Raw genomic sequence first — 25,932 nt, forward strand, 5'->3', positions numbered from 1 at the left:
TTCTACTAAGATACCCAACGCCATGCTTATAAGAATAAAGGAGAAGACTAAACACTATGTCTTCTATTTATCTTCAAAGTAGTAAATGTAGCACAAACCTAAATGATTTCCTTCCACAGACTGGTGAAAAACACCTGAATTCAGTAGAAGGTAATAACATAAATCTGAAAAACCTAAATAGTGACAAGTTGCTGCAAATCTTTTCTCTCTTTTGATGCTCATTATAGTAATTTCAGTAATGATCATTATAGTCACAACAATGTGCACATGAATGTCATTACATAGTACAAAAGAAAGGTAACTGACAGTCAATATTTAATGAACCGTGGAACCTTTTATTACAACAATTTATCTTCTAGCACCCACCCTGTGGTGTAATTGAAATGAAACACTTATTTAGATAACTCCTGTGTGATTAAAATGTAGTCAGAATTCTTCAGTGATAATCTCAAATTCAAACTGTTATTGTTTACGTACCACCATAAATTGTGTGCCCAGTTCTAAAGTGTACCATAAATGTTAAGATTAAAGGCATCTTTTCCTGAGATGTGAAAGCATTAATGGGCAAAATTTAGTGATGTTACAATGTGGAATTTCATGTGCCGCAACATTGTGAAATATGACATGAAAAATCTGTCAACTTGGATTTTTGTCTTGTGGAGAAGAACATGGCCAATAAGATCCAACATCAGTATTACATCACGAGCAGTACTTGGGGGATGCCACACTGGATTGAGCAACACAGGGTTGAACTCGCGCACAATAATGATTTATCAGAAGCCCATTGTGTTTCATACAATTTATTATAGTTAAATATCAAATAACAACATCTATAGTTGCAGGCTATAAATATTTTTGTATAACCTGTAAAATGAGTTGCAGCTGCGATTGCAGAACTGTAATAGAGTTGATAAGAGTTGTGAACTGTAATAGCAAAGGTAGCACGTTTGCGTCTGGGTACCTGAACAATCCTTCCTCCCCCCCCCCCCCCCCTCCCCCTCCTCCCATCAACACACACACACACACACACACACACACACACACACACACAGTTTACTACAGATGTATCATGACTATTGCTATCTTATGTGGTCAACAATTTTATGGAAGTACAGTATTATAATTTCCTAATGGTGGATACAGTTGCTGCAGCATTGATACACTGTGCTAAAAATAGACACTGTCTAGACATGAAACTTTTGCTGCTACAGTGATGTCTTGGTGCAGCTGACAGCAATGCCCAGTAGGCAAAGACAAGAACTAAATTTGGATTTTTTAGGGTGCAAAGTTTTGGCATAACAAATGGCCAGGTTCACGGAACAGCCCAACTAATATTTGCAAATTACCTGTTGTTCAGCAAATGAAACACACTTCCAAAATTCACATTAGAATACTGATTATTACTGTGGAATGACAGTTATGAATTGTATGTGGTAAACTGGTCCCTGCAGTGTTAAATGGGATCTGCAAATCCAGAATCCAAATATGAGATTTATAGTCTTGGCTAGCACAATACAAAGCTTTCAATACATAACAGAGATGTATATATAATTTAGCAGCAAAGTTAAAGTTTTATGCTTTATGACAAAGTTTGATCACAGTAACATACCTGCTTTCAATTACTTTGGTGAAAACAAGCTGAATACTTAATACTTTTGGAACAATGTCTCTCAACCAAGCCGAACTGTTCCTTTTCTCCTCTTCTGTTGATGCACGAATAACTGCCAATTTCAAAATATCAAAAGCCTGCAAAAGCAACAAAGACATAATCAGTGTAGCTCACACATTATCTGCAACAAAAATGTGACATCTTATGCAACAATACCATTTCACATAAATGTGCAAAAAAAATAACAACAAAATCAAAAAAAGATTCTACTAATACCACAAAAGTTCATTATCTTCATATTGAACAAAATGTGAGAACTATTGAAGAGACAAAAAATGCAAATTATGTATATCTGGGAGGGAACAATTAGTAAATGAATTAGTTATTGGATACAGTCATTCATCAATACAAGCACAACTCACACACATATGGCCAGTTATCTCCGGGTACTGAAGCCTTCAGCATTGCAACTATGTCAACACTCTCCAAATGACTTCTTTAGTTCCTAATCTTCAGGGACAAGTGCTGGGTGTATCACTAAGACCCCAAGACAAATGAGCAAATCAAGTAATGGAAATGTGGATTCATCACCTTCGAAAAGGTGAAGATGCAACTATTATTAAGAAAGGTGATGCTGTGTCTATTTCTGGGACAGCAAGGTTATGGTTTGTAAGGGGACAAACCATCACAGGAGTACACTATCGAAACGTCCTGACAAATTTATGGGAGGCTGTCAAGATGAAACATCATGGAAAGTTGTCCAAGGAGTGATTTTTCTCGAGGGCAACAACCGAGCTCATTCTGTACAGGACACACTCGTGTATGCTGCTTCTCTAGGCAATCAAATTTTGCCCACCCCCTATAATGTCTTGCCCTGGCACCTAGTGTACTACTACTTCCTCTTTCATTATATGAAGAAACCATTGAATGGTAGATATTTCCAGTACGATAATGAGAATTTTCAAAGTGGAATATTTTCTGAACAGACAAAATGCGGAATTCTACACCAAACGAAAGTGCTGGCACGTCGTTAGACACACAAACAAACACAAACATACACACAAAATTCTAGCTCTCGCAACCAACGGTTGCCTCGTCAGGTTGCCCACAAAATGCGGAATTCTACACCAAACGAAAGTGCTGGCACGTCGTTAGACACACAAACAAACACAAACATACACACAAAATTCTAGCTCTCGCAACCAACGGTTGCCTCGTCAGGTTGCCCACGTGGAATGTTTCCTTCTATTATATATATATTATTGGCACTAAAGGGTGAATGTTTACAGGAGGTCAAACAACACCCGCAAGTTTCACTGTCGTAGCCTAATTTTTTTGTGTGTGGGGGATTAAAACTATATGGCTTCAAACTCTATAAAATACTTCTAAATAAATAACTATGAAAGTATATGACATGTGAGACAGAAGAAAACTAAATACTTGACATCTACCTAAACTAAGAAAGAAGACAACCAATACGGAAACAGAAAAAAGACCTAAGACTTTCTGAACTGCTTCTGGAATGAAAAATACCACTAAAAGAAACAAAAAGAAGAACAAGGTGTAGAAATAGTGCAGAAAATGAAACACCACTCTTATCATTTCATCAACAGAGATGATCTACATCCAAGGAGCCTTCTATGAATTAATAAGAAGCTGTTCCAGTTACCACTGCTCTGGCAGTTTCATACGCATGTCTTAGTCTTCAATCATATGTGGAATATACCTGAAATGTGAAGCAACATATACTATTTTGGAGTTTATATCAATAAACATGATATGCTTGTAAGTGAAATGTTTTTGTTCCGCAGCTTAAGGAAGATTAGTGATTGCCAACAGAGTGGTTATTAAACTAGAATATCCTTAGTTAAAGAAGGATGAGGGAGAAATCAGATATAGGCTTTTTGAAGGAACAATCTTTGCATTCAACTAGTGTGAAACTGGGTAACTACAGAAGTCATCTTCAAGATGGCTGGATGGTAACCTGAAGTACTATTCTCCCAAATATGAATCCAATCACTGTGTCATCTTCCTAAAGTATTCAGCAGATATCTGTAATTGTAAGCTGAGTGCCCAGGATAAAAATGTTGGACCACTCCAACACCACACTGTAAAATGGCCCAAAAAGTACACCTAACATCTATTGTATTACAAATACGATTTTATGTTCTCGGAAGAATATACTAGCCACGAAAAAATTATCAATAATTGCACTACGATAAGATACGTACTTAGTAAGCAGAAACTGCTAATGAAGCATAATACTTAAATAACATTATATAGGACTGTCTTATTAAAATTTTACCTGGTCTTCATAGGAACTTATGGAAGACACACACAGTAAAACAGCTACCAAAAATGGGTTTAACACAAATTCTGGAGCATTGCGTACATTCTTCAGACTCTTGATTAGTTCTTTCACAATAGAATGCCCACCAGCAGCAGCCTGGCTGATATGGAAAAGCACTGTACTTTCAGATCGTTGAATATCTCTTATGTCCACTGCATCTACAAAGTTGAAATGTTCAGATAAAATATAGTTCAAAATCTGTGTAACTTAACTCAGTTTCTACCAACAAGAATATAATTAAGATTTCAGATGATTTTGTGATGATATTTTAGTTCAAATATATATGGATGAATGACTCTGTTCAATGGCTTCAGTCGGTGAAGGAATTCATTTTTTTTTTCCTTTCTTTATTTTTAAATTTAAAACCCTTGCATGTTATATTATAGGCAGATCAATGTAAGTTACTGCAGATATAAAATTAGCATGCTTACCGACAGCTCACAAGACAATACTTTCATAGGTGTAAACACTAAAATAGTAATAATAATAACACACTAATAATAATAATAATAATAATAATAATAACCCGTGGAGGCCCGGGAAAAGAATCGGCCTCCGGTATGTTCTGCCAGTCGTAAAAGGCGACGAAAAGAACAAACCACTAATAGGGCTAACCCCCCTTTTAGTGTGATTAGTTGGTTCAGGACAGAACTAAAGAAGCCTCGGACAAGCGCCGTCATGGTCGGGGACGACGCTTGAACCCTATGCCCGCCCACAATGGTAACGACACTGCTAGCCAACTGGAAAATGATTTAAATCCAAATAGAGGTGTTTTGCAGGATATGCTTCCTGCAACCACCCTAGAAGGAAAACAAAGACAGAGGATGAGATGGTCAGATGAAGTTAATCGACACCTCATGTTCTGTTATTACCAAGCAACAAACCTAGGAACCAACACAACTGGATACAGATCACAAGTATACACAACATTTATTACCAGATACCCAGAATTAAAATTTTTAACAGAACAACGATTAGCTGATCAGATCCGTGTAATAATAAAAAATAACAGGATACCCCAGTCAGAATTAGAAAACATCAAACAACAAGTACAACAAATAATGGAACAAAATAATGTGCAATCAGAAGAAGAAGAAAATACAGTAATGGACTCACACATCCCAGAGCAAACAAACAAAGAACAACATGCACCAATTAAACAATCAGAGGAAAACGAAATCTTAAGACAGCCACCAGAACAAGCACAAATAGAACACGAAGTGACACAGATGTTAGATATAGAAGAAAAATTTCAGCTAACATATATAGAATACAAAGACACAAATACAGACATTAGACCATTCTTGCGTAGACCACCAAATAACCCACAAGTCGAAACAACAATAAAAACTATCAACACAATCATACACAACAAAATAAATGAAAATACAACAATGGAAGAGTTACAACTACTGGTTTATATAGGAGCACTCACTACACTAAATATACACACTAGGCAGAGATCAGAACCAACCAACTCACAGAAGAAACCCACAAAACCAGCATGGCAACACAGGCTACAGATCAAAATAGAAAAACTGAGAAAAGACATCGGACAGCTAACACAATTTATAAGAAATGAAATCTCGGAAAAAAAAAACGAAAAAAGTTAGGTAAAATCTCACAACAAGAAGCGACAGAGCAATTAGACGAAAAGAAGCAGAAATTACAAGCATTAGCCAAACGACTCAGAAGATACAAAAAAAGTGAAAATAGAAGGAAACAAAACCAAACATTCAACACAAACCAAAAGAAATTTTACCAGACAATAGATAACACACACATTAAAATAAACAATCCACCAAACATAACAGACATGGAACACTTCTGGAGCAACATATGGTCAAACCCGGTACAACATAACAGGCATGCACGGTGGATACAAGCAGAAACAGACACATACAAGATGATACCACAAATGCCTGAAGTGATAATTTTGCAACATGAAGTCACCCAAGCAATTAATTCTACTCACAATTGGAAAGCCCCTGGAAATGATAAAATAGCAAATTTCTGGTTAAAGAAGTTCACCTCAACACATTCACATCTAACTAAATTATTTAACAGTTACATTGCAGACCCATACACATTCCCTGATACACTTACACACGGAATAACATATCTGAAACCTAAAGATCAAGCAGACACAGCGAACCCAGCTAAATATCGCCCCATAACATGCCTACCAACAATATACAAAATATTAACTTCAGTCGTTAAACAGAAATTAATGACACATACAACACAGAACAAAATTATAAATGAAGAACAAAAAGGCTGTTGCAAAGGAGCACGAGGATGTAAAGAGCAACTGATAATAGATGCAGAGGTGACATATCAAGCTAAAACTAAACAAAGGTCGCTACACTACGCATACATTGATTACCAAAAAGCTTTTGATAGTGTACCCCACTCATGGTTACTACAAATATTGGAAATATACAAAGTAGATCCTAAATTGATACAGTTCCTAAACATAGTAATGAAAAATTGGAAAACCACACTTAATATCCAAACAAATTCAAATAATATCACATCACAGCCAATACAGATTAAGCGTGGAATATACCAAGGAGATTCATTAAGTCCTTTCTGGTTCTGCCTTGCTCTGAACCCACTATCCAACATGCTAAATAATACAAATTATGGATACAATATTACTGGAACATACCCACACAAAATCACACATTTGCTATACATGGATGATCTAAAACTACTGGCAGCAACAAATCAACAACTCAACCAATTACTAAAGATAACAGAAGGATTCAGCAATGATATAAGTATGGCTTTTGGAACAGACAAATGTAAGAAAAATAGCATAGTCACGGGAAAACATACTAAACAAGAAGATTACATATTGGATAACCACAGCGACTGCATAGAAGCGATGGAAAAAACGCATGCCTATAAATATCTAGGATACAGACAAAAAATAGGAATAGATAATACAAATATCAAAGAAGAACTAAAAGAAAAATATAGACAAAGACTAACAAAAATACTGAAAACAGAATTGACAGCAAGAAACAAGACAAAAGCTATAAATACCTATGCCATACCAATATTGACCTACTCATTTGGAGTAGTGAAATGGAGTAACACAGACATAGAAGCACTCAATACACTTACACGATCACAATGCCACAAATATAGAATACATCACATACATTCAGCAACAGAAAGATTCACATTAAGCAGAAAGGAAGGAGGAAGGGGATTTATCGACATAAAAAACCTACATTATGGCCAGGTAGATAATTTAAGAAAATTCTTTCTAGAACGAGCAGAAACTAGCAAAATACACAAGGCAATCACTCATATAAATACATCGGCTACACCACTGCAATTTCATAACCACTTCTACAACCCTTTAGATCACATAACATCAACAGACATGAAGAAAGTAAATTGGAAAAAGAAAACACTACATGGCAAGCACCCGTATCATCTAACACAGCCACACATCGATCAAAACGCATCCAACACATGGCTAAGAAAAGGCAATATATACAGTGAGATAGAAGGACTCATGATTGCAATACAGGATCAAACAATAAACACCAGGTATTACAGCAAGCATATTATTAAAGATCCCAATACCACAACGGATAAATGCAGACTTTGTAAACAACAAATAGAAACAGTAGATCACATCACAAGCGGATGGACAATACTAGCAAATACAGAATACACCAGAAGACATGACAATGTCGCAAAAATAATACATCAACAACTTGCCTTACAACATAAACTTTTAAAACAACACGTTCCTACATACAAGTATACACCACAAAATGTACTGGAGAATGATGAATACAAATTATACTGGAACAGAACCATTATAACAGATAAAACAACGCCACATAACAAACCTGACATCATACTCACCAATAAAAAGAAGAAATTAACACAACTAATCGAAATATCCATACCCAATACAACAAATATACAAAAGAAAACAGGAGAAAAAATTGAAAAATACATCCAACTGGCTGAGGAAGTCAAAGACATGTGGCATCAGGATAAAGTTGACATCATACCAATTATACTATCAACTACAGGAGTCATACCACACAATATCCACCAGTACATCAATGCAATACAGCTACATCCAAACATATACATACAGCTACAGAAATCCGTAATTATTGATACATGTTCAATTACCCGAAAGTTCCTAAATGCAATATAACACATACCGTACAGTCAAAAGGAAGTGCACTTGATCAAGGTCCGCGTCACTCCATTTTTAACCGGACTTAACGTCTGAGAAAGTGAAGATAATAATAATAATAATACCACAACAGATAAATGCAGACTTTGCAAACAACAAATAGAAACAGTAGATCGCATCACAAACGGATGTACAATACTAGCAAATACAGAATACCTCAGACGACATGACAATGTAGCAAAAATAATACATCAACAACTTGCCATACAACATAAACTAATAAAACAACACGTTCCCACATACAAGTATGCACCACAAAATGTACTGGAGAATGATGAATACAAATTATACTGGAACAGAACCATTATAACAGATAAAACAACAACACATAACAAACCTGACATCATACTCACCAATAAAAAGAAGAAACTAACACAACTAATCGAAATATCCACACCCAATACAACAAATATACAGAACAAAACAGGAGAAAAAATTGAAAAATACATCCAACTGGCTGAGGAAGTCAAGGACATGTGGCATCAGGATAAAGTTGACATTATACCAATTATACTATCAACTACAGGAGTCGTACCACACAATATCCACCAGTACATCAACGCAATACAGCTACATCCAAATGTATATATAAAACTACAGAAATCTGTAATTATTGATACATGTTCAATTACCCGAAAGTTCCTACATGCAATGTAACATATACCGTACAGTTAAAAGGAAGTCACGCTTGATCGAGGTCCGCGTCACTTTCCATTTTTAACCAGACATAACGTCTGAGGAAGGAAAGATAATAATAACAATAATAATAATAATAATAATAATAATAATAATAATAATAATAGGTAAAAAATAGAGAAAACAAAACCAAATCCACTTTGCGTCTGCCTTGTAGCAAGCAACAAAGTGGTCAGTGTCTGTTCACCAGTGGTGCGGCTGAAATTCATATTCTGGAACTAACCCTTCCAGTCTTAACGTTCTGAGTTCACTCAGTGAGTCTACTCAACCCCACCTGATTCCAGGTACAATAATCATGGAGCATTTTGATAATCACAATATTACCCCAGGTGGTCAACCCACTGCCGGTATCACTGGCGTAACTGGTCTTTCGGATTCTGGGGCTGCCAGGTTAAAATGCAATGTGATTCAGCAGAGGAAGTCTGAGTCCTGTGGCAAACTTTTAAACCAAAACAAATACATTTTTTGCAACACAACATACAAACACTTTTGCAACCAGGTAAACATAAGTTGGGAGATACATTAAAAGAAGAGAAGGTTCAAATTTTGCCACTTCAAGGAATACGAATGACAGACAATAACATCATGGATTTCAGCAATTATTGTCTCTTTAAAAGTAAAGCTGATAAAAGAATACTTAATTATGTGTGACATCTTGGGAGTTGCTTTTGCAGTCTCCAAAAATATTTTAAACTCAATAACAGAGGTAAAACCCATTAATAATATACTAATAACAATTTCTCTTACATATGCAAATAAAGCATACACTTTAATTAATGCCCAGATGTCAGTCAGTTAGAATAAGCGTAAAAAATCTGATGAAGTTAATGAAGCTTGGAAAACATTACAAAGCATCATCTCAAAAATTCCCTCAAACCATGCTAAAATTTTAATGGGCAATTTTAATGCTTAATTAGGTAAAGAGAAAAAAATATAAGAAAACTGTGGGTGGATTTCCTGCGCATAAATGGACAAACCAAAATGACCAAAGACTTGTTGAAACATGCAAAAATTTTAACCTTCAAATCATGTCAACACATTTTAAAAAGAACCCTAGCGGGAACCCAATACATTTTTTTGGGGAATTTAAAATCGAGCATGTAGCAATTTCATACCCTAACTACAAAGAAATTTTAAATGTCTGAGTTAGGAAAGGGTCTAATATTGATTCTGACCATTATCTAACGCCAATAAAAGTAAACTTCCGCCTCAGAAACTCCACAAAACAAAAAATGTTATCCCAAAATTTGACACTGCTAAAATAACCCCAAGTCTAACAAGTGAACTTGGCACAAAAGACAATAACTGGCAAAGCCTAGAAGAAAAGTTCATCAAAACAGCACAAAATTTAATTCCGCTTCGAAAGAAACAAAAACACCCTTGGTGGAATGCAGATTGTGAAAAGGCAGTTAAGTCTAGCCATGAGGCATTCAAAAACTGGAATAGTAACAAAACTGAGGAAAAGACCACCACCTTTCCAACTGTGAGAAAAGAAACATCTAAATTAATCCGACAGCCTAAAAGAAACTACAAAAATGCGCAATTTTTAGAAATCCAAAAAGATTTTCAAAAGAACAATACAAGAAACTTTTATAAAACATTCAAAACAAAACTAACTGGTTACCAACTTCAAAGACTTTGCTTCAAAAATGAAAATGGCAGTTTGGCTCTTAATGACCAGGAAAACCTTAAGGTACTTGCTAATTATTTTGAAAAACTATTGAACTGCCCAAAACCAGTGAATAAATTCCAAACACAGCAAATTATAACACCAACCCTAACTCTAAAGCACCTGACTAAATCGAAATAACTAAACAAATTAAGAGACTTAAAAACAATAAAGCATCCAGAGAAGACAGTATAATCGCAGAATTACTAAAATCAGCTGGCCCTAACACTACAAGAGAGATCACTCAACTAACAGGACATAACTGGCAAACTGACAAAATACCTGAGGACTGGAAAACTGCCCTAATTCATCTATTGCATAAAAAAGGGGATAGGATCAATGTTGATAATTACCAAGGAATCTCTCTCCTCCCAGTCACATACAAAATTCTCTCACAGTGTTTGCTTGATTGAGCCCAAGAACAGCTAGAACCTAAAATTTGTGAATACCAAGCAGCTTTAGAGCAAACAGATCCTGTCTGGAACAAATTCTTGCTTTAAAACTAATCCTCAGACACCAAAGAATTTCTCTTAACAATATTGTATGTACATTTCTGGATTTTAAAAAGGCTTACGACTCAGTTGATTGTGAATCTCTTTGCCAAATTTTAAAGGAACAAGGGCTGGATAATTAAACTCTTAACATGGATTAATGAAACGTTAACTGAGACTAGATCTAAAGTTAAATTCATGGGAGAGATTTCTGAATCATTCGAAATAAAGACTGGTGTTAGACAGGAAGATGGACTATCTCCATTACTGTTTAACTGTGTTTTGGAAAAGGTAATTAAAGAAAGGCGAGAGCAGAAGAGAAGGCTAAATGCTCACCCTTAGATGGTATGATTAAAACCCCCACACAAATAAAATGTAAAACTAAATCTGCTGTTGAGACATCGTCGCCCAACACTGAAGGTAGGGTGCTCGTAAGGTTTTAAAGTCCATCACAGAGGGGCTAAAAGTGAGCAGTCCAGCAAGATGTGGACGACAGTCATTTGTGAGCCACAGTGACACCGAGGTGGGTCCTCGCGACAGAGGAGGTAGTCATGTGTTAACCACATGCAGTCACTGCGGAGCAGGCAGAGAACCACAGAGTCCCTCTGAGAAGCCTGCATGGAGGTCTTCCACACATTTGTAGTCTCCTTAAGGGCACGCTGTTTGTTGTGCATACTGAGATTATACCATTCCGTCTACCAAAGCTGAAAAACCTTGTGGCATAATAATGATCGCAGGTCAGTTACAGGGATGCCGATTTCCAGAAGTGGTTTCCCTGTAGCCTATTTGGCCAGCCTGTCAGCAAGTTCATTTCCTGGGATTCTGACGTGGCTTGGGGTCCACACAAACACCACAGAATGACTGAACCATTCCAGGGCATAGATGGACTACTGGATGGTAACTACCAAAGGATGGCAAGGGGCAACACTTGTCGATAGCTTGTAGGCTGCTCAAGGAGTCAGTACAGAGAAGAAACGACTGGCCAGGGCATGAGCGGATGCGCTCAAGAGCACAAGAAATGGCTGCCAGCTCTGCAGTGAAAACACTGCAGCCATCTGACAAGGAGTGCTGTTAAATATGTCTTCCATGTACATACACCAAGCCAACGTGACCATCAGCGATGGAGCCGCCAGTGTAAACCACTTCATGGTCCCAGTACATGTCAAGAATATAGAGGAAGTGACAGTGGAGAGCCGCGGGGTTAACAGAGTCCTTAGGACCATATGACAGGTCCAGGCGAAGCTTCGACCTAGGTGTACACCATGGAGATGTACACGTATGGACCTTGAATATAGGTGGTAAAGGCAAGAACTCCACTTCAGACAGAAGAGATCGGACGCAAACCACAATTGTAAGCCCTGACTTGGGCCTCCGATTTGGGAGATGAACCGTCGTGGATGGAAAAAGGAGACAGTAATTCAGATGCTCAGGAGAACGACAATGTGTGCAACGTAACTGGCGAGCAGTTGTGCACACCTGACCTTCGATGGAGGGACTCCGGTCTCCACCAGGACGCTAGTCACCGCACTTGTTCTAAAATCCCCTGTTGCCAGTCGGATACCACAGTGATGCACTGGGTCGAGTAAATGCAATGCTGAGGGTGCCACCAAACCATAAACCAGACTCCCATACTCAAGTTGGGATTGTACAAGGGCTCTGCAGAGCTCCAGCAGCGTAGAGCGATCTGCACCCCAGCTGGCGTTGCTCAGGCAGCGAAGGGCATTGAGGTGCTACCAGCACTTCCGCTTCAGCTGACAAAGACGAGGAAGCCATATCAATCGGGCATCGAAAATCAGTCCCAAGAATCGATATGTCTCCACTACAGTGAGTGGTAAAGTTCTGTTTCCGGATGAAAAAGATGTAAAGCTTAACAGTTGCTGTAGCTCAGCCAGATGGTGGAAAAAAACGCAGAAATTCCACTGGAGGATGACGTTATCGTGAGGCTGGGAAGGCGTGAAGCATGCAAGGAGGCAGGTTACACCTCAGGGTCACCTGCTGCCTCCGATTGAGTATTTGTATCCATTCCTACTGTGGAGGAGGCATCAATGAGACCCAGGTCTTTGGGGGACACTGAGATCTCTATCTCATTGCAGGTGCAGAATTGGAAGGGAGTGGTGGTGTTGGGGCCCCCGGAGGGTCCTTTTTCTTAGCAGACTTCTTTGTTTGATTGCCCTCTCACTTCTCTTTAGGGGTTTGCTGGGAGGACTTCTCCAAAGTAGCTTCAGGCACAGATGAAGACCATGAAGCTCTTCATCCAGCAGCTTTTGGCTCCTTTAGCCACTGGCGAGTGTCCGCTGTGGCATTAGTGGAGACCTTGGGAGAGAAGGTCCTAAGGGACCCCCTCCGCACGAGAGCAGCCAGAGGTGGCTGTTGCTTCTCCGGCTGGGGGGGGGGGGGGGGAGGGACCGAAGTCCACTGCGTTTGAGGAGGGGGGGGGGGGGGAGATGTTCCCCCTACCACCAAGGGAGCAGATGTATTCTGGAGGCCCAGAGGGCCCACTGTTCATGGCACAGAGAGTGGTATGACTGGTACTTGTGATGGCAAAGGTAATGTAGCTGCAGCGTATGTGGACATCAACCGAACGGGGTGTAATCGTTCAAATTTACGTTTAGCCTTTTGGTAAGTCAACCGGTCCAGGGTCTTGCATTCCATGATTTTCCGCTCCTTTTGGAGTACTGCGCACTCTGGCAAGCAGAGGGCGTGCTGCTCTCCACAGTTGATACAAGTTGGAGGAGGCGCACAGGGAGTATCTCGATGCAGTGGATGTCCGCAGTTTGGACATGTGGCGTTGGAAGTGCAGCGGGAAGACATGTGCCCAAATTTCCAGCACTTAAAGCACCGCATAGGGGGAGGGACATATGGTTTAACGTCACAGCAGTAAACCATCACCTTTCAGGCAATGAATCACCCTCAAAGGCAAAGATGAAGGCACCGATAGCAACCCTGTTGTCTTTGAGACCCCTGTAAACACACCGGATGAAATGAACACGCCGCCGTCCTAGATTGGCGCGGAGCTCATCGTCAGACTGCAAGAGGAGCACAATGGAAAATATTCCCCAGAACCATGTTGAGGTTTTTATGGGGACTGACGGAAACAGGAATATCAACCAGCTGGTCAGAAGCGAGTAATGCCCAGGATTGGGCTGAGGATGTTGTCTGAATCAAGACTGCGCCACTTCTCATCTTGGACAGTGGTGTCACTTCCCCAAACTTATCCTCAAGATGTTCAACAAAAAAATTGAGGCTTCATATGATGTAGCAAGGGAGGGAAACGATTTAGGGTCATATCTGTCAGCATTGTACTCTATCTTGCCCTTCGTAGAGACTGCTGGCGCCGTATGGTCATCAGCAAGAGATGACTTAGTCCGCTTCACTGCGGGTCATTCACCATGATGCCACCCACTTTGATCAGGGGCTCTCCCAACAGGTGACACCCAGCCACAGGAAAGGCCACCTTGCATGATGGCCATTGTCAGGAGTCCTGATGCCCCAGGAAGACAGGCATCTACTCCTTGGCATATGTGGGAAGTTTACAGATCAGCTATCAACAGTGCGATCTCTGTGTTGTCAAGGGGCTACCACCAAATGGGTACACGACGGCCCCACCACAACAGACTGGCTATCGTGTCAGATATTGGGCGCAGAGAAATCCAATACTATCATGGGAACAAAAGAGGACAGGAGACAACAGAAGAAGATGACATACCCTGGAAAGTGTCCTTGCCCAAATAATTGAATTGCAGATGGAGATGCAAAGCCATGACTAGAGGTGCAGGAGATCAAATCTAAGGGCACTATGGATAACTCAGGCACCATGTGAGGCGTCCTTTCCCATAAAGTTCTTTATTTACGTGACCATTACGGCACTCCACAGCAGTTCTTGATGCCAGTAATATCTTACTACTTTTCTGCGAAGTAACAGACATATTTTTGTGGCAATATTCACATTTGGTTTTATTAATGTATAGGTACTCCAATGTATCGATATAATACAGTGATAATATCACTTGTGTGTATTCATTTCTGTGAGACTGTCATAATCTTTGACTTACTTGCAACCGTTTTGGCACAAATGCGCACAGAGCAGTCTTTGTTTCACTTTGCAGAAGTTAAGTTGTTATTTCGCTTTGTAAAACAACAGTCAAGTCTTGTGTTTGGTTAAAGTGGAAATTAAATATATGAAGACTGATACAAAACTGTTTTCTTGATGATGTGACAATTAAGAAGAAGTATATGTGAATTTACAAGAAGTTTAATAAAAATTATTTCTACCATACCATTCTTCTGATCTGGGATTGTTTGATCATTAAGAATTTCCTGAAAAACGCATTTGTTAGGTCTTCATATATTGCTAAAATACAGATCTGGACCTTCCAGCAGCCAAAGTGGAATCACTCTAGAATCAACAAGATGAGCCATAACAACTTCGACGAAATCTACGTGGGAATCCATTCAAGTGCCAAAATCAATAACTTTTTTATAATGATTTCATTATTTCCATTCTGATGATACCATCCACAGTCAATAACTTTGTTGTTGCCCGGTAAAGCGAACATATGCTGCATGAGCAACATTATTAATCTGATTTCTAACCTACTTTGCAAGTGGTGGTACTGTTAGAGCCTGCACTTCTGTAGCATTTGGAAAGTGGCAGGTCAAACCATAAAATGGGACCTGAACTTGATGGGTCGAAAAGTGTGAGACTCCTTTTAGTCTTACGACAGGCGGGGATACTTCAGGCCTATTCTATGCTCTGGATCCGCAGGGGCTGCAATCTCGCCTCCAGTCCACCACCAGCAAAGACGGGTGAAGTTTTGACAATGCCGGCCACTAGTGCTCACGGAATGTCAGAAAAATCATCCGACAAGCATTGAAAAAAAGAACCCAATACGGAAGCCACCAGGCAGTTTATCTTATAAGGTTTCTTTTGCATCAATATGGATCCTAAAAAGTATAAAATTCATAATGAAAATAGGAAGTTTTTGACTGTGTGGACAGAAGAATATTGTTTTATCCTGCCTGATAGGCCTGGAACTGTTATAGTTTGTCTCATTTGCAACAGAACTGTTGCTCTTGCTAAAAGAGCGAATTTAAACTGACACCACGAAACAATTTATCAGCAGTACAGTACCACATTTAGTTTCTTTTTTTTTATTTAAAAAAAAAGGGGGGGGGGGGGCACAGCATTCCTAGTTCACTCTATGAGCAAGTATGAAAAATCTGCAGAATCAATGGTGTGTGTGTGTGTGTGTGTGTGTGTGTGTGTGTGTGTGTGTTTTGGACACTTAATAAACAACTGAAGCCATTTTCAGAGTCCGGGATGGTAAAAAAAAAATTCTGTGGCACTTTTTGCAGCAATTCAAGGTAATCCATTGTCGGCAAGAAGTAATATGAGACGAACCGAAATTTTGGCTACTGACAATGAAAGTAGTTTGCTCGAACTTCTGCAGCAGTCCCTCACTACACTTTGCACTAGATGAATCATGCACCGTTGTTTAAGAAGAACAAACGTCAATTTTCATATGATTTTTGGATATTGAAAGTAAGGAATTTAGGGAAGAACTGCTAATAACAATATTGTCATTGAAAGGCAACAATGTTCATTGGCTAAGTAAAGGTCAAGTAACTTAAGGTTTCTAGAAAATAAAAGAAGAAGTAGCATCCTACTTAAAAAACTTGGAATTCACAAGAAGCAAGAAACCATTTGGAGTTCCTAGTAAACGAATGCAGTATGGTTGCTGTAGCTTTCCTGAAAGACATACTGAAACATTTAAATGTGCTCAGTACCGAGTTACAAGGAAACGGGAAATTAATATGTGATCTGATACAAAGAGTATCTTCTTTCCAATGCAAGCTGGGTACCTTTGAGAAAGACGTTACAAGTCAACAATTTTTTCACTTTCCAACAATATTGTAATATAAAAAAATTATGAAACAAACATTTCAGTTTAAGCTTAAGCCTATCCATTACAGATATTTTAGAACCTGTGACTGTTAATTGAATGTAAATACATAAAACTGCAACCAAACACTTTTTTGAATAGTTATTTATTATTCCATGAACTGGTTTTTTAACATTTTTCAGGTTCATCTTCAGATGGTTTTCTGGGAGTTACATTGCTGTTTCTAGCATACACTTTAATATATCACCATGACTACTGCTTAAATAAATCTGCGTCCATATCAACAGACAAACGATAGTCATGGGGGATATATTAAAGTGTCTACCATCTTCTTGTCAGAAACCCAGCACCCAGCATTATGCTAAAAATTGTGATGTAGCTTCCAGGAAACCATCTAAAGATGTACCTGAAATGGTTTGAAAACCGTTTCGTGGAATAATAAATGTTGTTGTTGTTGTTGTGGTCTTCAGTCCTGAAACTGGTTTGATGCAGCTCTCCATGCTAGTCTATCCTGTGCAAGCTGCTTCATCTCCCAGTACCTACTGCAGCCTACATCCTTCTGAATCTGCTTAGTGTATTCATCTCTTTCTCTCCCTCTACGATTTTTACCCTCCACACTGCCCTCCATTACCAAATTGGTGATCCCTTGATGCCTCAGAACATGTCCTACCAAACGATCCCTTCTTCCAGTCAAGTTGTGCCACAAACTTCTCTTCTCCCCAATTCTATTCAATACCTCCTAATTAGGTATGTGATCTACCCATCTAATCTTCAGCATTCTTCCGTAGCACCACATTTCGAAAGCTTCTATTCTCTTCTTGTCTAAACTATTTATCGTCCATGTTTCACTTCCATACATGGCTACACTCCATACAAATACTTTCAGAAACGACTTCAATACTCAATACTTGCATCAATACTCGATGTTAACAAATTTCTCTTCTTCAGAAACGCTTTCCTTGCCATTGCCAGTCTACATTTTATATCCTCTCTACTTCGACCATCATCAGTTACTTTGCTCCCCAAATAGCAAAACTCCTTTACTACTTTACGTGCCTCATTTCCTAATCTAATTCCCTCAGCATCACCAGACTTAATTCGACTACATTCCATTATCCTCGTTTTGCTTTTGTAGATGTTCATCTTATATCCTCCTTTCACGACACTGTCCTTTCCATTCAACTGCTCTTCCAAGTCCTTTGCTGTCTCTGACAGAATTACAATGTCATCGGCGAACCTCAAAGTTTTTAATTCTTCTCCATGGATTTTAATACCTACTCCGAACTTTTCTTTTGTTTCCTTCACTGCTTGCTTAATATACAGATTGAATAACATCGGGGAGAGGCTACAACGCCGTCTCACTCCCTTCCCAACCACTGCTTCCCTTTCATGTCCCTCGACTCTTATAACTGCCATCTGGTTTCTGTACAAATTGTAAATGGCCTTTTGCTTCCTGTATTTTACCCCTGCCACCTTCAGAATTTGAAAGAGAGCATTCCACTCAACATTGTCAAAAGCTTTCTCTAAGTCTACAAATACTAGAAACATAGGTTTGCCTTTCCTTCATATTTCTTCTAAGATAAGTCGTAGGGTCAGTATTGCCTCATGTGTTCCAAAATTTCTACGGAATCCAAACTGATCTTCCCCGAGGTCGGCTTCTACCAGTTTTTCCATTCGTCTGTAAAGAATTCACATTAGTATTTTGTAGCTGTGACTTCTTAAACTGATAGTTCGGTAATTTTCACATCTGTCAACACCTGCTTTCTTTGGGATTGGAATTATTATATTCTTCTTGAAGTCTGAGGGTATTTCGCCTGTCTCATACATCTTACTCACCAGATGGTAAAGTTTTGTCAGGATTGGCTCTGCCAAGGCCGTCAGTAGTTCCAATTGAATGTTGTCTACTCCCGGAGCCTTGTTTCGACTCAGGTCTTTCAGTGCTCTGTCAAACTCTTCATGCAGTATCGTATCTCCCATTTCATCTTCATCTACATCCTCTTCCATTTCCATAATATTGTCCTCAAGTACATTGCCCTTGTATAGACCCTCTATATATTCCTTCCACCTTTCTGTTTTCCCTTCTTTGCTTAGAACTGGGTTTCCAGCTGAGCTCTTGATATTCATACAAGTGGCTCTCTTTTCTCCAAAGGTCTCTTTAATTTTCCTGTAGGCAGTATCTGTCTTACCCCTAGTGAGATAAGCCTCTACATCCTTACATTTGTCTTCTAGCCATCCCTGCTTAGCCATTTTGCACTTCCTGTCGATCTCATTTTTGAGACGTTTGTATTCCTTTTTGCCTGCTTCATTTACTGCATTTTTGTATTTTCTCCTTTCATCAATTAAATTCAATATTTCTTCTGTTACCCAAGGATTTCTACTAGCCCTCGTCTTTTTACCTACTTGATTCTCGGCTGCCTTGACTATTTCATTCCTCAAAGCTACCCATTCTTCTTCTACTGTATTTCTTTCCCCCATTCCTGTCAATTGTTCCCTTATGCTCTCCCTGAAGCTCTGTACAACCTCTGGTTCTTTCAGTTTATCCAGGTCCCATCTCCTTAAATTCCCACCTTTTTGCAGTTTCTTCAGTTTTAATCTACAGTTCATAACCAATAGATTGTGGTCAGAGTCCACATCTGCCCCTGGAAATGTCTTACAATTTAATACCTGGTTCCTAAATCTCTGTCTTACCATTATATAATCTATCTGAAACCTTTTAGTATCTCCAGGGTTCTTCCATGTATACAACCTTCTTTTATGATTCTTGAACCAAGTGTTAGCTATGATTAAGTTATGCTCTGTGCAAAATTCTACCAGGTGGCTTCCTCTTTCATTTCTTAGCCCCAATCCATATTCACCTACTATGTTTCCTTCTCTTCCTTTTCCTACTGTCGAATTCCAGTCACCCATGACTATTAAATTTTCGTCTCCCTTCACTACCTACATAATTTCTTTTATCTCATCATACATTTCATCAATTTCTTCATCATCTGCAGAGCTAGTTGGCATATAAACTTGTACTACTGTAGTAGGCGTGGGCTTCGTGTCTATCTTAGCCGCAATAATGCGTTCACTATGCTGTTTGTAGTAGCTTACTCGCACTCCTATTTTTTTTAATTTTTTTTTTCATTATTAAACCTACTCCTGCATTACCCCTATTTGATTTTGTATTTATAACCCTGTATTCACCTGACCAAAAGTCTTGTTCCTCCTGCCACCGAACTTCACTAATTCCCACTATATCTATCCATTTCCCTTTTTAAATTTTCTAACCTACCTGCCTGATTAAGGCATCTGACATTCCACGCTCCGATCCATAGAACGCCAGTTTTCTTTCTCCTGATAATGACGTCCTCTTGAGTAGTCCCCGCCCGGAGATCCGAATGGGAGACTGTTTTACCTCCGAAATATTTTACCCAAGAGGACGCCATCATCATTTAATAACTATTCAAAAAAGTGACTGGCTACAGTTATATGTATTTACAGATATTTCAGTATTCTCAAATTTTATGGCAGATCTTAAGAAGGAATTTGCAACAAGATTCCAAGACTTTTCAGATGCAGAGAAGCTGTCGCGATTCTTAAAGTGCCTTTTGAAGTTTCTTCAGCAGCAGCCTGGACAGACGTGGCAGAGAAGTTGTTCTGCTTTTCAAAATCCTTATTCCAAATGGAGATAATATACTTGCAGGAAGACATTTCCTTGCAAACACATAAAACCGAATGAAACTGCATCGTCTGAAGAATTTTGGAGTAAACATATCCCAGAAAAATGGGAAAATTGCAAAAAATTATCTACATATCTGGCTACTATGTTTGACTCCACCATATTTGTGAAATTTCATTTTTAAAAATGAATTTTTTGAAGAATAAGTATTGCTCCAGACTAACAGCCATCCTGAAGACACTATTCACATAAGCTGCTCACCACATGAACCTAAGTTAAAAAAACTGGCTCAAGACCGCAAATGCAATTTCTCTCATTGATTTTTTAATACAAATAAGCCTATCTATTGTATTTCATATTTTGTGAATGAAAAATAAAGTAAATATAGTACTGAATATACTTTTTTTCTGGATTTTCCAATACAAATACACCCATCTACTGTATTTCTTTTTTTGAGTGAAAATAAAAATAAAAAAAGAGGAATACAGGTTTTTTCTGGATTTTCTAATACAAATATGTCTGTCTATTATATTTCATTATACTTTGAGAGTGAAAGTCAAAATAAAAATATAAGTAAGGGATATGAGATTTCTCTTCTGGACCTCGACAAAAATTTTCAAAAGTTTCCAAGACCCCATCTAAAATTACTTGCCGACCCCTGCTCTAAAATAATTTCAGCATGTGGACTTTTTATGTTGCAGGTTCGGAGATTTAGTCTAAACTTTCAAAACATTTCTGCAGTGAATTTAGAGAGTGTCTGCCCTTGGAATTTCATTAGTTCGCAATTACGGTGCTTTAAATTGTGCTAACTGAACTTACTTTATTTTTCGTGAATCTTCAGAAGTTTACAAAAATGTGCAATACAGTTCAGTTTATTTAAACACTCATTCAGATGGTTATTACTGCATTAGTAAACCATTATCAAATATGGTAAATGGTATTTCAATTCTGAAATAAACTCAGTTTGCTAAAATTTAAAATGCACTGAGAAGTGATCACTGTTTCACCGCAAATTCCTGCATATAACCAACACTTAAGAAATCCAACCATGCATTACAGATGCCCTATAACACTGTTTTTCTTGCTTTAATGTTTATTATATATGCTGATGCACTTGGGGGACCACAAGTCATTGAATGAACAATTATTTGGTGGATCCATAAGAATTAGCAAGTACATTTCTACCCATACAGCCACACAGGTTGGCCTCGTCTGAGAGACAGCAAAAGAATATTTAACATTTTTCTGTCATGTTGTAAAGGTTACAAATGCAAGACAGTACCAATGTAGAGATATTGGAAGAAGGGACTGGGAATAAAATTATAGCTGGGACAAATATGGAAAGATACAGAAAAAAAGGAAGCAAGTGAGTGATGCAAGCAATGACTTAAGAATAAAACCAACAGAAAAGAGTAATATTTAATATAACTGCCAGCAGAGCTCATTAATTATACAATGAAGTGAAACAAAAGCATCTGATAATAAATAAACAGGAACAGTTTTACTCTCAGGTCCCATAAAAGAATGGGCTGGGTTTCAGCAACACACAACAGAAAATAAAACGGAGAGTACAATTCAAAACAACGAAAATTGCCACACTGAAGAGTGTGCACAATAACAGGCGATAACTGAGGATAATTAAGAATACAATGAAATACACTAGAAACCAAAGAAACTGGTACACCTGCCTAATATCGTGTACGGCCCCCACGAGGACGCAGAAGTGCCACAACATGATGTGGCATGGCCTCGACTAATATCTGAAGTAGTGCTGGAGGGAACTGACACTATGAATCCTGCAGGGCTGTCCATAAATCTGTTTGAGTATGAATGGGTGGAGATCTCTTCTGAACAGCATGTTGCAAGGCATCCCAGACATGCTTAATAATGTTCATGTCTAGGAACTGGTGGCCAGCGGAAGTGTTTAAACTCAGAAGAGTGTTCCTGGAGTCACTGTGTAGCAATTCAAGACATGCGGGGTCTCACACTGTCCTGCTGGGATTGCCCTAAGTCCATCGGAATACACAATGGACATGAATGGATGCGGGTGATCAGACAAGATGTTTATGTACGTGTCACCTGTTTGAGTCTTATCTAGATGTATCAGGGGTCCCATATCACTCCAACTGCACATGCCCCACACCATTCCAGAGCCCTCACCAGCTTGAACAGTCCCTGCTACCATGGCAAGTCCCATGGATTCATGAGGTTGTCTCCATATTTTTACACATGCATCCGCTCGATAAATTTGAAATGAGCCTCACCCGACCAGGCAATATATTTCCAGTCAACAGTCTGTGTTGACGGGTCCAGGCAAGGCATAATGCTTTGTGTCGTGCAGTCATCAAGGGTACACGAGTGGGCCTTCAGCTCTGAAAGGCCATATCAATGGTTCCAACACTGACACTTGTTGATGGCCCAGCATTGAAACCTGCAGCAATTTGTGGAAGGGTTGCACTTCTTTCATGTTGAACAATTCTCTTCAATCGTCATCGGTCCTGTTCTTGCAAGACCTCTTTCCAGCCACAGCGATGTCAGAGACTAGATGTTTTACCAGATCCCTGAAATTCACAGTACACTCGTGAAATGGTTGTACTGGAAAACCCACTTCATCGCTACCTCAGAGACGCTGTGTCTCACAGCTCATGCGCCAACTATAACACCACATTCAAACTCACTTAAATCTTGATAACATGCCATCGTAGCAGCAGTAACCGATCTAAAAACAGCACCAGACACTTGTTGTCTTGGACAGGTGTTGCTGACCGCACCATTATATTTGGCCTGTTTACTTCTCTCTGTATTTGACTACGAAAGCCCCTACCAGTTTATTTGGCGCTTCAGTGTATGTTAAAAATGAGACACATTTTTCTCTTTCCATCACCTCCTTTATGTGGAAATCAGATAGAAGTGCTGAATATCTAAATGAAGTTATGCACTGCAACCAGGATAGGAACCCCTTATTTTTATATATTTTATATGGCAAGGTCTTTATATTTTCTGAAGGAATTTAATGTACGCAAGCAGAAGTAAAATGATATAATACAATTGTTGAATGGTCAGGAAACTATTTGAAGCTGTTTATCTATAACATAGTGTAGCTTAAGACTTGGTACTTTAGTTTTACTACAAGAACACAACAAGCTGATATTAAAAAATTAATGTAACAACAATCAGTTATTCCCAATGAGTCTTACCATTTGCAATGTCATCGGACATCAATTCCATATCTTTAGATTTATCACTTTTTTCTTTGAAATGTTTCATGCTATAGAGAAGAGTCGTAAAGTAATTCTGTAGTTCCAAGAATAATGGTAACCCATGCTGATCTTCACACAACCATAGCAGTTGATTTACAACTGGAGGGACCATATTTGGAGGCATTTCAGTCATACATTTGCAAATTTTGTACACAATTTGCAAATGCTGGTCAGGAGATAGTAGTACATCCCTTCAAAGATTCATAAAATGGAAAGAATTAGACACAACAAATAAATCAGAAGGATTGTCTAAAGAAATAATTCTTTAAATACTTACAGAAACATTGCTGCCAGAGGACTAATTACCTCCGGTCTCCATTTTGCCATACAAAGAGAATTTATTATCTTATCTTTATAATCAGCTCCTGTCATTTCTACACCTTCATATTCAACCCTTTCTTTTTGTTTTAACAAATGCAGAAGTTTTGGTAAAACATCTTTCCAACTGAAACAAAAGCAAAATGTGGTATTAAAATAGTATTGTAAGTAATGAGACACTTAACATTATATGTCTCAACAACAGGCAATACTATTAATGCTCAATCTACGGGATGGGACACATTGTATACAGTTCAAGCAGAAAATATTGTTGCCCTCTTAGCCGCTACCTGCCTTTGAACAAAGGGAATAAAACATAGTAGACCCTCGTTATTTTGAGATTCGATAAATCGAAAACTCTGTTAACCCATACTAGCTGTTCAGTCTCTGCTGAATTACCGTGAAAAGCCCTCCACTTAAACTAAATTTTGGATAATTCATACTACAAACTAAAATTTGGTGCCCACAATATATATTCCATATCTTATTATTCATCTGGACTGAATAAGCACTGACACATGTAATGCTGTATTCTACAGTATTTTGCATTATATATTTCACATAATTTTTCTCCATCAATGTGCTGTACTGTAATTTTGCAGCAACTGATTGCTTGCTGCTCACCTGTCATTCTCAAAGTGTAAGAGGCAAGGACAGGGGTGAGAGAGGTCAGTCAGTAGGCCACACAGAGCACACGACATGCAGCAACCCAGTGAGAGAGTGGTTCCGCTTATGTATTGTACAGCCTTTATGGCGCCTTCCATGACCACCAGCAACGTACTTCGGCCCCACATAATACCACCCAAAAACAGCAGGGAACTTCCACCTTGCTGCACTCTCTGGACAGTGCGTCCAAGGCATTCAGCCTGACCGGGTTGCCTCCAAACATGACTCCGACAGTTGTCTGGTTGAAGGCATACGCGACAGAACATGATGCCAATCCTGAGTGGTCCATTCGGTACGTTGTTGGGCCCATCTTTACCATGCTGCATGGTGTCGTGGTTGCAAAGATAGACCTCGCCATGGACGTCGGGAATGAAGTTGCATATCATGCAGCCTATTGCTCACAGTTTGAGTGATAACCTGATGTCCTGTGGCTGCACGAGAAGAATTATTCAACATGGTGGCATTGCTGTCAGGGTTCCTCCGAGCCATAATCCATAGGTAGCGGTCATCCACTGCAGTTGTAGCCCTTGGACGGCCTGAGCAAGGCATGTCATCAACAGTTTCTGTCTCTTTATATGTCCTCCAATGTCCGAACCACATCACTTTGGTTCACTCAGAGATGCCTAGACAGTTCCCTTGTTGAGAGCCCTTCCTGACACAGCGTAACAATGTGGGCGCAATCGAACCGTGGTATTGACTGTCTATGCATGGTTGAACTACAGACAACAAGAGCCATGTACCTCCTTCCTGGTGGAATGACTGGAACTTATCAGCTGTTGGGCCCCCTCAGTGTAACAGGCACTGCTCATGCATGGTTGTTTACATCTTTGGGTGGGTTTAGCGACATCTCTGAAGAGTCAAAGGGACTGTGTCTGTGATGCAATATCCATAGCCAACGTCTATCTTCAGGAGTTCTGGGAACTGGGCTGATGCAAAACTTTTTTTGATGTGTGAATTATGACCAACAGTACAACAAACAACAATTAATGATTTTTTTCCAAATTAATTTACAGAAGTAAAATGTGTAAAGGACAAGAACTGTTGTAAACTAAAACATGTTTCTTGACTAAAA

The 25,932-nt window shown here is 38.9% G+C and overlaps 1 protein-coding gene across 1 annotated transcript in view; it reads right to left on the reverse strand.

Moving 5' to 3' along the window:
• LOC126467803 (Fanconi anemia group I protein-like) overlaps positions 1 to 25,932 on the reverse strand; it is a 269,273-nt gene that overhangs the window by 172,862 nt on the left and 70,479 nt on the right. The window contains exons 4-7 of the mRNA XM_050096494.1: positions 24,154 to 24,321; positions 23,814 to 24,067; positions 3,915 to 4,117; positions 1,610 to 1,746 (exon numbers count right to left, since the gene is read on the reverse strand). Of these exons, the coding sequence (XP_049952451.1) occupies positions 1,610 to 1,746; positions 3,915 to 4,117; positions 23,814 to 24,067; positions 24,154 to 24,321 (762 nt within the window). The remainder of the gene's footprint in view (positions 1 to 1,609; positions 1,747 to 3,914; positions 4,118 to 23,813; positions 24,068 to 24,153; positions 24,322 to 25,932) is intronic.

Source organism: Schistocerca serialis, chromosome 1 (genome assembly GCF_023864345.2).
Source record: "Schistocerca serialis cubense isolate TAMUIC-IGC-003099 chromosome 1, iqSchSeri2.2, whole genome shotgun sequence".
Taxonomy (NCBI): Eukaryota; Metazoa; Arthropoda; class Insecta; order Orthoptera; family Acrididae; genus Schistocerca; species Schistocerca serialis.